The 15588-nt window shown below is 41.2% G+C and overlaps 1 protein-coding gene across 5 annotated transcripts in view; it reads right to left on the bottom strand.

Moving 5' to 3' along the window:
* Nucleotides 1-15588, bottom strand: part of MAGI1 (membrane associated guanylate kinase, WW and PDZ domain containing 1) — a 661265-nt gene that overhangs the window by 111701 nt on the left and 533976 nt on the right. For 4 of the 5 annotated variants that reach the window (XM_084840465.1, XM_084840461.1, XM_084840463.1 and 1 more), the window contains exons 6-8: nucleotides 12603-12685; nucleotides 8117-8152; nucleotides 1076-1133 (exon numbers count right to left, since the gene is read on the bottom strand). In XM_084840465.1, the coding sequence (XP_084696591.1) occupies nucleotides 1076-1133; nucleotides 8117-8152; nucleotides 12603-12685 (177 nt within the window). The remainder of the gene's footprint in view (nucleotides 1-1075; nucleotides 1134-8116; nucleotides 8153-12602; nucleotides 12686-15588) is intronic. The other variant, XM_084840464.1, reaches the window with a different exon arrangement.

Below are 15588 nucleotides of genomic sequence, written 5' to 3'. Positions count from 1 at the left end.
CCCCCACAAACTGATAAATATTTTTCCTTGGTATCTCCAGCAAAATAAATGTCAGATTTTTATTATACAGTTTGGTTCCCAAAGCACAGAGGGCATGAGTTAAAACAAACAAACAAACAAACAAACAAACACTACAAAAGGTTCTCTCTCCCTGCTATAGAAATCATGCTGAGCAGGGAGATATTGCGTGCCACATCTATTCACAAAATTACTATAAGCAACTCTTAATATACAGGAGTTGTACATATAATTAAAAATGCATTCTTATGGAGGCAGCAATGAAACAAAATTTGATTCTAGATTTCCTATGGGAGTGAGCTGTCATCAAGAACAAGCCCTTTTGAACAACTACATATTGCAGGACTCCTTGTGACTAATGTTGATTTTCACACATTGGGAATCACTTGTGTTATTTTACCATTTTAAAAATTAAGTAATTGATTAGTTTTGTAGGAGCCCTTTTGTCTGCATTGTGAAATTGGGGGGGGGAGAGAATTAAAAACAAGAAGTGTGATCCAATTCAGTTAATCTAAGAATAATTCTGTCAACAGGAATGCTAGTTCCTTTACTGTATTCAAACCATGCACCTGATAACCTTTTGCTCCTGCTTTTCATACCGAGCCAGTTTATGAATTGGTGTTTTTTAAAAAAAGAACTCAGTCCTTAATAGTGAGGACTATACCCTCTTCACTTCACAGCAATTCTAATTCTCTTTATTCCAGTGCACAGCTTAAGACGGAATGCTTTATCTAAAGCTGCTTGTATACAGCAGGCTGAAACAGTGATTTCTCCCACAATGATCACTAGGGGGAGCACAAGAGCAATGCATCATGTACCCTCCTCTCCTCTCTCTCACTTCAGGCATCCATGATATAAAAAAGCAAGTTTTTACAGGCTTACGTTGCTAGCTGCAGAACACACAGCATCACAGTAGGCTAATGAGAAAGCAGTCGAGGTGGCTTGTTTTCCAGCAACATATGTGCAGTTCAAATGGATTTCCATAGTGGATGAATGCTGTTTATCTACAGCAAGTTCTGTGACACAAACAATTCCATACACTGTCATGTGTACTTACTCTACATAGTAGACACCATATACAGGATCTTCAATCTTTTCCCAACCAGCAGGTAGTTCTAGAAATAAATGAATATTACTTCTTTAAAACATTTTTTAATTTTTGCTTACAGATTTATCCTGTTCCCTCCCCACCCTTTCCATATAACAATGTCCATAAAACTTGTATCATTCTTTATTTAAAATACATGGAAATTTATTACAGAAATGTCCCTTTCTTGGAAGAAAATCATGTAACTAAAAAGTTACAAAACCATTACTTTGTGTTTTATAATCAATTCATCAATGGAAACAACACGCTCATAAGAATGGTGTCTACATCTATGGGAGCCTTCCCCACTCTGGTGCCCTCCAGGTGTGCTGGAATACAACTCCCATCATCTACAGCCAGTATGACCCAGGCTGGGGAAGGGTGATCATGAGAGCCAGTGTAGTGTAGTGGTGAGAGTGACGGACTGGGAGCCAGGAGATCCGGGTTCTAGTCCCCACTTGGCCATGGAAGCTCACTGGGTGACTTTGGGCCAGTCACAGACTCTCAGCCCAACCTACCTCACAGGGTTGTTGTTGTGAGGATACAACGGTGAGGAGGAGGATAATGTAAGCCGCCTTGAGTTCCTTGCGAGAGGGAGAAAGGCGGGGTATAAATGCAATAAATAAATAAATAAATAAAATCTATAGTTTCTCAGGTCACTTTGACACAAATTGCTATTTAGATTAAGGGGGGGGGGGTTGCCCTGGCTGCCAGGAAGGAAGGAGGAGGTGGGGAGCAGGAGCGAGAGAGGCAAAGGAGACAGCACGCTCCGCCAGCTTCAAGCACTGGGTATGTGCAGGGAGGGGAGGGAACGGGACCTATTTAGATTAAGATAGAGGAGAATGCGATCCTTTATTCCCAGAGGTAGTGGAGTTTGTCTGTTGTATTAATACAACGAATCTCCAGAAGTGCTTTAAAGACTAGCACATATATCGTAGCATAAACTTCCATGGTCCAGAGCCCTAGGGGATCAATACCCTAGGGCAGAGGAGGGCAACTTGTGGCCCTCCAGATGTTGTCAGATTACAACTCCTGTCATTCCTCACTATTGGCTTTACCGGCTAGGGCTGATGCGAGGGAGTCCAACAACATCTGGAGGCCTGCAGGTTGACCACCTCAGTCCTAGGAACTTTTGTGCAGCTTGTTACTTGCCAAGAGAAACCTCCTATTTGTACAGATGTTAAGGTAGTGGGAATAGATTTGAACATTTAATAGCAAATTGGGGATCTGTCAGGTAACATTTCAGGCTTTAGGAAGGCCCTGAAAACTTACTACTTTACTATGGCCGTCCCCTGATTCAGTTTTATCAGACTGAGTTGCAGCTGTAGTGGTGTGTTCTGGGCTTCGTTTTATGCTGGCGCTTTCTGTTTTTTTAGAATGTTTTCTGCTGTTGATGTTTTTACTGTTTTTATTACTAGATTAGGTTGTAGAATGTGAGTTGTATTGATGTATGCCGCCTTGGGAGGGCTCCTGCCCTGAAAGGTGGCCAAAAAACAAACAAATAAGCAAAGGCTAAGGGGATCCAGAAAGTACCTGAACCCAGAGATCAGGTGCAGACAAAACGAGTCTCATATTCATTATCCATGTCCGCATATCACATTTTCATTCAAATTCTTTACATTGCAGTGCTACTGCAAAATATGGGCGACTTGTCCAGCAACATAACATGAATTGTTATCCACCAACATGTCTGCTTGCTGCATACCAGTTCATGTCACATTAATTGAGCGCACCCAAAATAGGCAAACCGGTCACGGCCCGACTTGTAGCGACTGCCGCTTCACTATCTAGGCATTTCGTATTTCTATCACCATTTAAATGAATCAGACCCCGGGAGCTGACAGCGCAAGTCTCTGTGCACGTACAGTCCTTTTATCATGTTACAAAACTTGTCACAGAATCATCATCCCTTAATCACGCCGTAAAGTAATTTGCAGTGTTAAAACAACTGAAAGGGGGAGAAAGTGCAGCAGTGAACGAGCAAAGACTGCTCAGGCAAAGCTAAGAGCTTCATGCCTGCAGGTTTGCTAACTGGAGGCGTAGAGACTTCTGTAAGCATAATTAGTCAATGAAGAAAAAGCATTTGAGCATACATGTGAGTTTGCTTCTTTTTAAAACTTGTCTGTTTTGTTTTCTCCTGCTCCCTCATTAAAAGAGGTGTGAAACATCTACCAACTGAAGCATGATTGTTGCCTACCTATTAAAAGCAAATTGCTGCTGTGTTTAAAAACTTAGCTTGGGTACATCTAAAAACGTAAAATTGGGTTATGGCATAGTAGTTCTAAGGAGGATGGGATATGCATCCAATGCACATGCATGACCTCTCAATAGGCTTTCACGAGTAACCTCAGCACAAACTAATCCCTCATTTGCCCTCTGTGGACACACCAGAGGTGAAAGCAATCATGGGCTGCATAGTGTGCATGACAAAATGAATACTAAATATCTAAATACATACTGTGAAAAAGCTCATGATACTCCTTAGAATGGTACTACTTGAGAATGTCGGGGGGGGGGCAGATTATATGACTGAATGCTCATTCTAAAAATTCCATGCACACAGAAAGCTAGCACATCAGGGGGAGACTTCTGAGCATGCTAGCTTTTCACAGGCAGGACTTTTTTTTTTAATATATTCAATCACACAGGCCCTATAATGACACCACCTGATGCAAGGACATCAGGCAGTGCAGAATGGGAATAGCAGCGAACTGCACTGCCCTCCCCACCCAAAGGGCCTGTCACCTGCTTAGTCAACTGGCCAGCCAACCAACAGCTTGAGCCTGGGTGGCGATGACGGCCCTCCTTCCCTCCCTCATTGCTTGCCGGCCAGCTGGCTGCTCCCACCTTCTGCCCCAGTCATGAGACTCCTGGAAGACCCGGCGAAATATCGTGAGAGGTCCTGAACTCTTGCAGGAGCATCTAGGCCCTCTTGCAATAATTCAGGTGAGTCTCCCAGAAGACCTGCAGCTGGGTCAGAAGGTAGGAATGAGCAGGGAGGAGAAGGATCTGCTGCTGCCACTTTGGCACAAGCTGTTGGCTCGCCAGTTGACTGGCAAAGCAGGGAGGGAAGGAGGTTGTGGTGGAGGCGGCAGCAGCCACCACCACCCAGAAGAAACAGGATGGCAGCAGCAGCAACATGCCTTGGGCCAGGGCTGTAATCACACTACCCCAACCTGAATTATGACATGGTACAGCCTGAGTAGGGCTTTTAGAAGGTTCCTCTGTTTTAGTGCAATGCATGCATTTTATCAGTTTTGAGTTTTAGTGTTGTTTTGTTTGGAATTGTTGCACATCGTTTTTATGGTTTTATTGTAAATCCTGTAGATCACTTATTGAATACAGAGGCAATTCACAATAAATATATTACATATTAAAAAAAATATACCCCTACAGTGTAAAAAAGAACCAATGTGAGAAGTTTCCTAAGATGACAACAAGAAGTAATGTTGGATTCCTCTTATGAAAGACACTTTATTTAATGGCAGAATCCTATGCATGTTTACTCAGAGGTAAGGCTGATTGAGTTTAATGAGCCTTACTCTCAGGTAAGTGTTTACAGGATTGCAGCCTAAATTAATGATATCTATTTTGTACCTTATAAAATCAAACAGTTGCACATTAATCAATATGATACACTTTTCCAGTGTGCTATCTACAGGCTCTAACTACAGTGCCATAAGGACACAAACAGCTCCAGACTGAAAATGAATGAAACCCTTATAAACACACATGGGCTAATTACTCAAAGTTTATATTTGCAATCTGGAACTGGCTAAAAATCAAGAAATATTATTGAACGAGTTTTGCTCCACATGTTCCTTGTTTGCAAATAAAAGGCAGGTTTCCCTCCAATATCCTCCACCCACAGATTTTTCATGTTATCCATAAAAGCCACTTTGGATTCCTTGAGAGTCAAGGAAAGGAAATGCAAGCCAGTTCTAATTGGGGGGTGGGGGTGGCAGAGGGCGGTGAGAAAATCCTTGGCAAAAATGATAAGTTGGTCTTTCATCCAGCTGTACACAAATTAGGGCTTTCTGAGAAGAACAGCCTTGCATAAAGCAAGATGAGAGGATAATGTAAGCCGCCTTGGGTTCCTTGCAAGAGGAAAAAAGGCAGGGTATAAATGCAATAAATATAAATGAGACAATACAGCAAAAGCTGTAAAAATTGGGAAAACCTTGGAAGACCAATTTGCTCTGTAATTCTTTACCCAAGAAAAACGATTACTACATTTTTTCCTTTGTTTGAGATGCATGTCAACTGTAAGCTTGGACTTGAATGTAAAATACTCATTTGTCTGAAGTGCTTCCAATGATATTATACGTCTTTTGAGATCAATGTCCCAATGTCCAGTGCACAACCAAAGCACAGAAGATGAAGCTGACCCATGTTTAGTGCCTTTGCCAGCTTTTAAAATGACCCAAATAAAAGGACATTAAAGTTCACTTGCAGGGATGTTTCCCTGTTCTTTTCTTTGCCCTTTTGCCTGGGAGAATTTTGACAATCTAGTGCTAAATTCCAAAAATAAATATCAGTAACAAAATTGTTAGCACCAGTGTTGACTATCCATCAACATGAGAAGTCACCACTCAAAAGAAAACTGCTTTCCTCTCTTTTGTGAGTGAAGAGCACATGTGGTAGGCACAAATATAATTTTAACAGGTTTGAAATGGTTAGCATTATGCTTCTTGTGAGACCTGAACCTAAAAAAGAACAGATGCATGGATAACGTGTAGAAAATTACAAAGCAGATCAGCAGCTAATTGTAGTATTGGGGCATAGGTTTAGCTTACGATACTGTACTTCTTTCAGGCATTAATACACGGAAGGCAATGGCGTTGTCTTGTGCTAACACTAACACTTTTCATGCAGATCAAACGTCAGATTGGCACTCTAAACTATCAGCTGCATTCTTGATTATCCTTAGATTAGAGGAACTAAGCGCTACTTGACATTCTGCAAAACAAGCTTGCTGGCCATATGTACAGCCAAAGTTTGTTTTGAAGATTATAAACCATGAAGGAGACACCCATCTCCAAACAGTTAGGAACAAGAAGTTCCTGTTGCAGCTCCCCAATGTGTCTACTAGAGTGTTTGGAAACACAGTATTTAACTCTTCAAACACCAGTGTACATGAAGCAAGGAGACTTCCACATAAAGTATGGAAGTCTCGTATCTTTATTAATCACATGCTCCCAGTGTCTCTCTCTATTACTAGGGATAAACTTTCTTTTCTGGCAACTGTCCCAGGTAAATCCATGCCCTTATTTTGTTCTCCCTATTTTTGTTTTTTAGGGATGCCTCGTTGACCTTTTTTTAGTAAAAGTTATTAGTGTTGTCATTCTTCAGAGTTGAGCAACCTCCCCAAGGTCTGTAGATGTTCATTCTTTGGGTGGGACTGGGTGCCATTTAGTGCACACCCTCCCAGCTCTCACACGGCAGCTACTGTTGATAATATGTTGTAGGACAAACATCGTTTGTTTGTTTTTTAATTTTTTTTTTACTAAAGCAGTAACTATGCTTGTGGCTGTTATATCAGAGAGGGTAAACTATTGCAGAGTAAATGAATATAGCGTACAGCAAAAAGGAAGAAAGAAAAGCCTTCAACGATGTGTAGTAGCGGAGGGAATGGGGCTCAGAATGGGGGAGATGGCATGAGAATGAGTGTGTTAACAGCATGTCTCTTTTTTCATCTGTGAAATGTTGGAGGGTATGCATTAGCTAACAACTGGCAATCTAGCTGAGTTTTTAAAATCTGCTTGCCTTAATTATATACAGAAGCAAACTTGCACCCTCCCGACACATACTTCCAAGTAAGATAGCATATATATGGTTAATCAACAAATGCTCACAACTGTGTCAACTGATTATGCCTTCCATTTAAATGAAATGGATAGACTTTGAATCTGGCAAAAGCAATAAGACACAATTTGCCGATAACTGAGCTGCATCAGTTTGCGGTTTGCTGGAATACATGGCATTAGAACCACAGCTGCCATAGCTTTATTCTAGCTCAGGTATGCGCAGAAAGTAGATCTCCAGATGTTTTGGGATTCAACTTCCAGGATTCCTTACCACTGGCCATGCTATGCTGACAGGAGCTTCTGGGAGTTGAGGTCCAAAACATCTGGAGATCTATCTTCTGCCCGCCTCTGTTCTAGCTAATCCTTGGAATTCATCAGGGCTAGAAATGGGTTTGGCTCTGCTCTGAAAATAGAACCAGGCTTGCATTCAGATTTTTCCCAACTTCTGGAGTCTGCTCCAGAGTCTGAATATCGTGTTTTAAGAGGATGTTTACTGACATCCACTGAGTTCTGTCCTTTTCAAGCACAGTGAGTATCACATGGCACCACATATACCAAAGAAGGGGAAAAAAGCTTTCTGTACCAATTTGGCATGATACCATCATGCCAAGTCGTACCAGAAAGCCTTTGCACACAAGTACTGGAACCTACACTATTGCTGCAGTACCCCAGACCAAAGCTAGGCTCACCAATCAAGCACCTATTGCCATATGAAGACTGAGGGCAGTATCCAATACTGCCCGCACACTAGCGGGACTCAATTGGAAATGAGTGGAAACACTTGTTTCCAGATGGGCGCAGAACAACAGAGCTCACAAAAGGGAATTCTGCTGACCTGCCCATTCTGGAAGCAAGCATTTCCACTTGTTTCCAGGGTTCCTTTAGGATGTGCTAGTTCCTGTTGCACTAGCTGTGGGTCCGTTAAGTGCAACAGACGCAACAGAGGCGGAGCAGCACTATTAGATACTGCCTTGAATACGGAAACATAGGTACTTGGCACTACCGGCCAACCTATGCACAAGTCGCTTATCGCCCTGCATCATGCTGATACAAAAAGCTACATTAGGGCAGAAACCAAGCTACATTTTGCTATCATGTCAGACCTTGCTTGAAATTAAAAGGAAAAAAAAGTGACACAACGAAAAAGATGCTAAGCAGTAAGCAGTCCAACCAAAGGAGCAAAAATGAGAGATGGATTCTTTACCTAGTTCACTGTCCAGTTCCTCCGTGTGTACCCCTTCTTCTCCAAAGGAAGAGCAGTAAGTGAGATAGAAAAAAATTAAAAGAAAAATTCAGACACCAACACCAAGCAAGAAATTCCCTCCAGCAGAAGCAACACCAAGTTTTGTACCAACCTAGCCCAAACCCACACAACGACACGTTAGTCGGTAGAGAGAGTGTGGCCAGTGGCAACAGTACTAAAAGCAAGTTTTTGCACTGTAAAGCTAATAAAATGGATCTGCTCTTTTTTCTTTTTCTTTTTTACATGGGGAGGGGGCAGCTCTGTCTCAGGGCTAGCACTCACCTTCATTCATTTGTTGTAAGGTGAACTACCTTAATCAAGAGCTCTGTGCACATGGTTCTTGTGAGCTTGGGCTTTGCCCATGTATTTGGAAAGTTCTTGTCGATAGGCAGAACTCGTGTGTGTTAATCAGAGCCCCTGTGCATGCAAGGAATCAGAGTCTCAAAAAAGGGTTGATGGATGTTCAACTATTGGAATATTTAACTTGATTAACTACTACTTTTGTCCCAAAATAAATAATAATTTTGTCCCAGAATAAATAATAATTTTTAAAAACCCAGTTTTGTTAAGCTTGTGTTTAAAAAACAGTGGAACCCACCAAATATAACTCCTGAACAAACCCTATTAGAATGAGCTGAGACTGCAGAGGGTCAGTGCTTGCTAGATGGTGTCACCATAGGTCTCTCTTTTCTAAGCCAAACAACTGCATTACTTCAAATGGGATAATCAGGTGAACTTCAAATGCATGTTGATTGCTGCAGAGTGGCTTTTGATCCTAGTCTAGGAAACACATGCCCCAAGTATAAAGTCTTACTTTATACTTTATGGTTGTGTGAAAGGACAATCATTTGTAAAGAACACGTCCTATTAAAAAGTCTCACTTAATCATCCATTTATTTATTGTACAGCATTTCCATCTACTAATGATGGTATGAATGACTGGGAATGTTGTTTTGTCAAGAAACAAAATTGTAGCCAGCAAATGAAGATGATAAAACTTGCAAGCAAATTATAAGGGGAGAATGGATTCAGTTTAGCACACTTCAGCCAGATGTTCTCAAAAATCTTCCAAACATGAGATACATCAACATAAAAAAACCCTGCTCATTATTTTAAATTCATATTTTCCAGTTAATTTAATTTGTAACTGTTGCTGTCAGAGCATAAAGATCCAACATTAATTTCATATATGTCCCAACAGAAATACCTCTAAAAACAAACCCTTACTGAAGTTATATTAATTTTAGAGAACCATCCACATCAGATGGACCCATAACTCAGTGCATGTGTGAAGTTCCAGGCTCAATCCCAGGCATCTCTGGTTCAAGGGTTTTAGGAAGAAGGAATGGAAACTGTGGACTGCAGTGGATAGATGAACCACTGGATTAGCCTCTATGAACTGATTCACACATAACAACTAACTATTGGTTAAAAACCACACAGTTATTCTGGGCCACACCAGAGAAAATGAGCATGCTCACTACTTCCATTTTTCTTCCTGCTTACAAAACATCCAAACCCAGAGCTCTGGGTTGTTGAGTGACAAGCAACCCATAGTTTTAATTTAACAACAACCCATGGGTTTACACTCTAGGTTGTTTCTCAGCAACCCAGAGTTCTAGGTTCAGACATAAGCAGGAAGCAAAGCGGAAGCAGTGAGTGGTCATGTGAGAGTGCACAGACACACTCGCTACTGAGAAACCATGGGTTAATTAACACATGAATTAATGTTATGTGTGAACCACATCTGTATAAAGCACCACCATATCTCAAGCTGTGTTGACTGCCACTTTTTGGTAGAAAGATGGAGTATAAATAAATACATAAATTTATATGTTCATATGTATTAGCCATGGAATATCACCAATATTCTTTCACTGACCTGGTTTGCAGATAGTGCTAATCCATGGTTTATTTAACCCATGCATTGTTGAATTCTGGATTGTTATGATGTACAAACCCAGTTGTGCTAACAAAATATGTTTTTTTTAACCATGAACAACCCAAAAAGAGAAGCCATGGTTTGCTTTTGCGTTGTGAATGCAAAAATTGTTTAAACCATGGTTTACGTTAAACCACATAAACCATTACGTGTGAATCCAGAATTGTGAGATGTTCATAGGTTGCTGGGCTACAGAGGCGGTGGGCAAGACTGGTGGTAAAAAACTAGCGGGTCTTTTTGCCAGCACTATAGTGCCATAAAGATATTTGGGATACAAGGAGGGAGCAGGTGAAGGAGAAGGGAAACAAACAACCCAGGAATTGAGAAAATAAACCACAGTTTGTTCAATCATCTGCCAAACAAACTCTAGGTATGACAACAAACCATGAGTTAACCATGGGTTAAACAAACTAGGGGTTAGCATTATGTGCAAACCAGGTCACTAGGTTATATTACACACCAAAACTGGGAAAGAAAAAGTTTTTCCTTATTTTTTCCTCCATGGCATTTCCCCCACAACATAAAAAGAGGAAAATCAAAATGATAAACAGTGTAAAGCAAAATAAGGCACCTGTAACATAACAGGAAATTTACACCCCTGCTGCTAAAAGTATTCATTAGCTATCAATTAGGTTCAGCCAAGAAAATTAGCTGAATAAAAGAAGTTGCTATACAGACACACAGCTACTCATTAAAAATTATAATACTGGTATATATTAATTGTGCCTATTAGTTGAATATAATCAGCTTCCTAGCACCCTAGTTCTGAATGAAAAAGAAAGGTGGTGCAAGAGGTCAAGAGACTGAGAATGTTTTCAACCATCATTTAAAAACTGAGTCCCAGAGAGGCATCTCAGTGCGGAGTACGACTGGGAGAATATTATTTGGGGCACACTTTCCATGTGTAAGGTGCTGTGGTGTTGTAATATAAATTTCAGTAACAGAATTTTTTAAAGGCCACTTTGAAAACATATTCAAAATGGAAACTTGCGATAAATGGTTTCTGAAGTACATCTACTACTAATACATGAATTAGCTAACTAGGGCCAAACTAGACATCATGGCTGCTGCCAATCTGTTCATTCATGTGTCTGCTGCATTAATGTATAAAGTAGGATGTTTCTAATTTTATCATCAAAAAGGACATGCAGGTGGGTGCGCTGAACCACGATCAGTTGTCTGAACACCTTTTCTTCAAACTCTGGTCTGATTCCAACACTGAGCTGGACTGGAAGAAACGTGTTTGGGGAAACAGAGCGCTCCAACCTGCTTTATATGTGAACAGGGGAAATATATGAAGATGTCTGCCACTGTCACATGTAGTTGGGCCCTAACCCACAGTGAATTGATCCACAAGTGGGTTGAGGACAATTAACTGTATGCTCAAAAGAAGCTTTAGAATGCTAAATGCATTCCCAATTTTTCTGTCCCCAATTAAGGTAATTGGGTCTCTTAAATTGGACACTGGCTTGCATTTTTCAGTGTCTCGAGGAATGCAAACAATAAAATCAGTGCCAATTATAATTTCAATAAATGATGAAATATATCACTGTAAAAATGAAGCAACATATACACCTTTTTGTTTTCACCAAAATAAGGAAAAATGACCTTAAAATCAAAATTAAGTGACAAAGGCACAAAATCTTAATTACAGGCTTCCATAACAATGAAATTCAATTCAGTTGTCTACCATTTCTCCAGTGGTTTCTCCAAGAAGCAATTTTAAAAGCACAACTATTTTAATCATGATACTAGTAGCAAAAAAACAGCTCAGCAAACCAGTGAGGTGATTCCAGTGGCCAAAAAGTTAAAATAATAAAAAGTATCTGTAGCTCAGGAAATCAATGAGGCAAGCTCACAAAGCTGTAAAACTTCAAAAGATACTTCTTCTACTAGTGCTCTTGTAGCTTAGGTCCACCTCTGGATCCTGTACAGAAAGCCAGAATTCTCTAGCTGAGGGGACACTAAAAAAATCTCCTATCCTATCTAGAACTCTTGAAGATTCTGTCCTGTGTCTCACTGTGAAAAACAGCTGCTTCTTGTAAATGTGCACCAATCCAGCAAGGGACACCTGAGCATGTAATGGATGTGGGTGCATAATGGCACCATTGTCAGCAGCAGCATGCACATCTGGGCCCCACTGAACAGGCTGGATGTGCTTTTGATCTTAGGGCACCTGCCAATGCACAACTAGGTGCCTGCCTCTAAGGGGTCATGGTCACAGAAAAGATTCTGTGTCAGCCTTCCCCAACCTAGCACTCTCTAGAAGTGTTGAACTACCATTCCCATCATCCCCAGCCAGCATGGCCAACAAACACTGGTCATGTTAGCTTGGAAGATGGGAGTTGTAGTCCAATACCTTTAGAGAGCCCCAGGTTGGGGAACACTGGTTTTGAAGTGGGGGTGGGGTGAGAAGACGAGAGGAAGCCGGCCCAACCTATTCTTTTAAAATGTCGAGCTAGATCAAAGATTTTCCAGATTTTATTTAAGCATTTACTCCCTTACCGTCATCTTCACATTCTTCTAGAGGCTTTTGCTGTTTGTTCAGGCACCGTGGGTCTAGCCAAGACGTCGTTTTAGTGTTATGGCTGCAAACCAAAAATGGAAATGTGACCTTTTTAAAAATAAAGTATCTGTGACAGAAAAAGAACAAGTGGCCACTATTTTTATTCATCTGAACTGAAGGTTTATTAATTTAGAGCAGAACATAAAAGTGAAACTTTGTAAGACACACTAACCCCACCCACTACCCCAAGCTCCGAAAATATATTAAGAAAAAGCAAACATACAAGCAGTATTTGAAGATGTACAGGCAGAATTTCGATAGCATTATTGAAATAAATGTTCGTGCCAACTCAATCTTTGGATCAGATATTGATTTCTCCAGGACTATTAGTAAGCATGTGATTCTCTAACCTTTCTGTTCCTTTTATTGAAAATTCTGCATAGGCCTGAATTAGCATATCAGGCCTACGACAGCCACTGGGGAATTGACAAAAAAGAGGAAATGCATCACCAAAAAAGAGGACCAAAGAGGACACTGGTTTGCATAAAATTTCCATGTGCTAATTTATATGCATAGATGCAATTTTAAAAATAATTATTGTAATTTAAATAGAAATACAGTACATCTCACCATAGTGTGGAAGACTGTGACCAGGTGACCTGTCTGCCTGCCTGTGTAGTCTATTATCTAGGTACTAATTGTGAGGGGCAACATTTCTTAGGGGTCTTTTATTTTTAAATTGGAACTGGACTGAATAGTCCTTCAAACGGAAGATGGCCCTGTGTAAAAGAAGGCCGCTCTAAGGGCCTGACCTATGCTTGATAAAAAAGCCATTAAAAAAACAACAACATGAAGTATATATCAAAAGATCAGCTATCATCACCACTCAAACAAATATTTGTGTAGCGTGTTTAAAGTGCTTCACTTGCATTATCTAGATCTAATCCTTACAACAACCCTGTAAGGTAAGTTAGATTGGAGAGAACGGGGGGGGGGGCACACTGAGGCTGAGAGAGAACAGCCTGCTAAGGCCACCGTGGAAGAGGTGAGATTCGAAACAGACACTTCCTAATTCACTGCTCAGTCTCTTAGCCATTATACTACACCGGTTCCCTGTCATATAAAGGCAACTCATGCAGTGCTCAGTTGAAAATAATCACCAAACATTTATTACTTTCGAGGGGTCTGTAAGAGCTTTTTTTAAAAAGTCACTTCCCAAATAGTGTTAAAAGACAATGGTTAGTGGGCCAGCTAAGGAGCCCAAAATGGCCTACTCAGCTGTCAGTGTCCTGCAACACACTCAGTGCTACACTGTCATTCCCATTGATCCCCACACCATAGATTTATAGTACAGAATCGTAAGAGTTGGAAGGGGCCATGCAGGGTGCAGCTGCAGCATCCCTGACAGATGGTCATCCAGCTTCTGCTTAGGTATCTCCAGCAAAGGTCAGCCCACCATCTCCCGAGGCAGTGTGCTCCACTGTCAATAAGCTCCCACTGTTAGCAAGTTCCTCCTAATAGTAAGTCTAACTTAATTTCCATTCATTTCAATGGGTCTACTCTAAGTAGAACTAATACTAGATACAACCCAATATTTAGCTGGAATCTGCTTCCCTGCAATTTCCATCTATTGGTTCTAGTCCTGCCCTCTGGAGCAACAAAGAGCAATTCTGCTCAATCTTCTTTGTGACCGCCCTTCAGATATTTGAAGACCGCTATCATGTCTCCTTGCAATCGTTTCTTCTTCAGGAGATATTTTGGGAAGTAGCATTCAACTGTTTCTAAGCAACCACTAAATGCATTTTACAACTCCTTTGAGGCTGAGGAAGTGTCAGCCCCTCCTCTCACAACAGTCTGAGTGTGACAGTGGCAATACAAACTGAGTATTTTGGAAGCTAATGATTCTCAAGAAGTGGGTAACATCACATGGCAAGGAGTCATCACTAAATCCTGGGTCCTTGGTTATGCAGCCAGGCACATCATAGCTCAGATTCCACAGAGGCTCATAGCAATCTGATCTGAGCTTTAAAATAGTTATTCATCACAGACTACATCACAGTGAACAACAGCCTGAATGTGGATCACAGGGCAAGCCAAACGTTGGGCTGGACCAGCACAGCCCATGCAGGTCTCTAGTACGTTTAGTTCATGTATACAAGGACTAGGTCAAGAATGGTCTTGATTTAAAGATAAATAAATAAAGCTAGTATGAGCCAGGGATGATGATCTATCTATGATATGAGGTTTGGGGAAAGAATCTCTGTGCCGGTGAGTTGTGAACTTCTTTAGAGATGCCTAGCATCACTCTAGGCTTCTCAGTGCTGAAGGGATGGCCCTCTCACTTCTAATGGACACTGGAAGAGATAAGTTACTATGGGTCAACTCAAAGTCATTTCCCAAATACATTCTCAAAAAGCATCACGGCCAGGGCCAGCAGTGCACATATGGCACCACTCTCAGCTGGATGGGGCTGGATGGCAGGTGAGCATGGCGAGCCTAAGACTTTCTGTTGCCTAGATCGAAAAACAAGATGGTGCCCTCTCCCATTCCAAGTACAATATGTGACTAGACTAACAGATGAATCTGCCTTCAACATTGACAATGAGACAGCATCTTCCACTGTACCTGACGGTAGCAGGCTAACTTACAGCGAACAGAGCAGACCATGTGGCGTACTGGTTTGCCCCAAACACCATACTTCCATCTCACTGCTTTTACCACCTGAAGCGACTGCCCCACTCTATCTATTGGTAGGACTGGCTCTGCAGGTGAGATGCAGTCATGTCACGGAACTTCATCTGTTCCCTGTCTATGTGGTAGCGCTCCTAATACTTCTAAAGGTCTAGCATTCAAATTCTTGCTATATTCACAAGACTGCAGAGCTTTGCTATTATTAACCACCTTCTCTTCCAGCAGCCACAGTGGCTTAAACACTTTGCCTGACCCTGCTGATAAATTGGAAACTACAGAATACGATTCTAGTTT

This window comes from Heloderma suspectum, chromosome 2 (genome assembly GCF_057233095.1).
Source record: "Heloderma suspectum isolate Gila_16-S chromosome 2, 16-S_ref, whole genome shotgun sequence".
Classification (NCBI taxonomy): Eukaryota; Metazoa; Chordata; class Lepidosauria; order Squamata; family Helodermatidae; genus Heloderma; species Heloderma suspectum.
The sequence above is the reverse complement of the archived record's forward strand: the minus strand, read 5'-3'. Positions and strand labels throughout refer to the sequence as shown.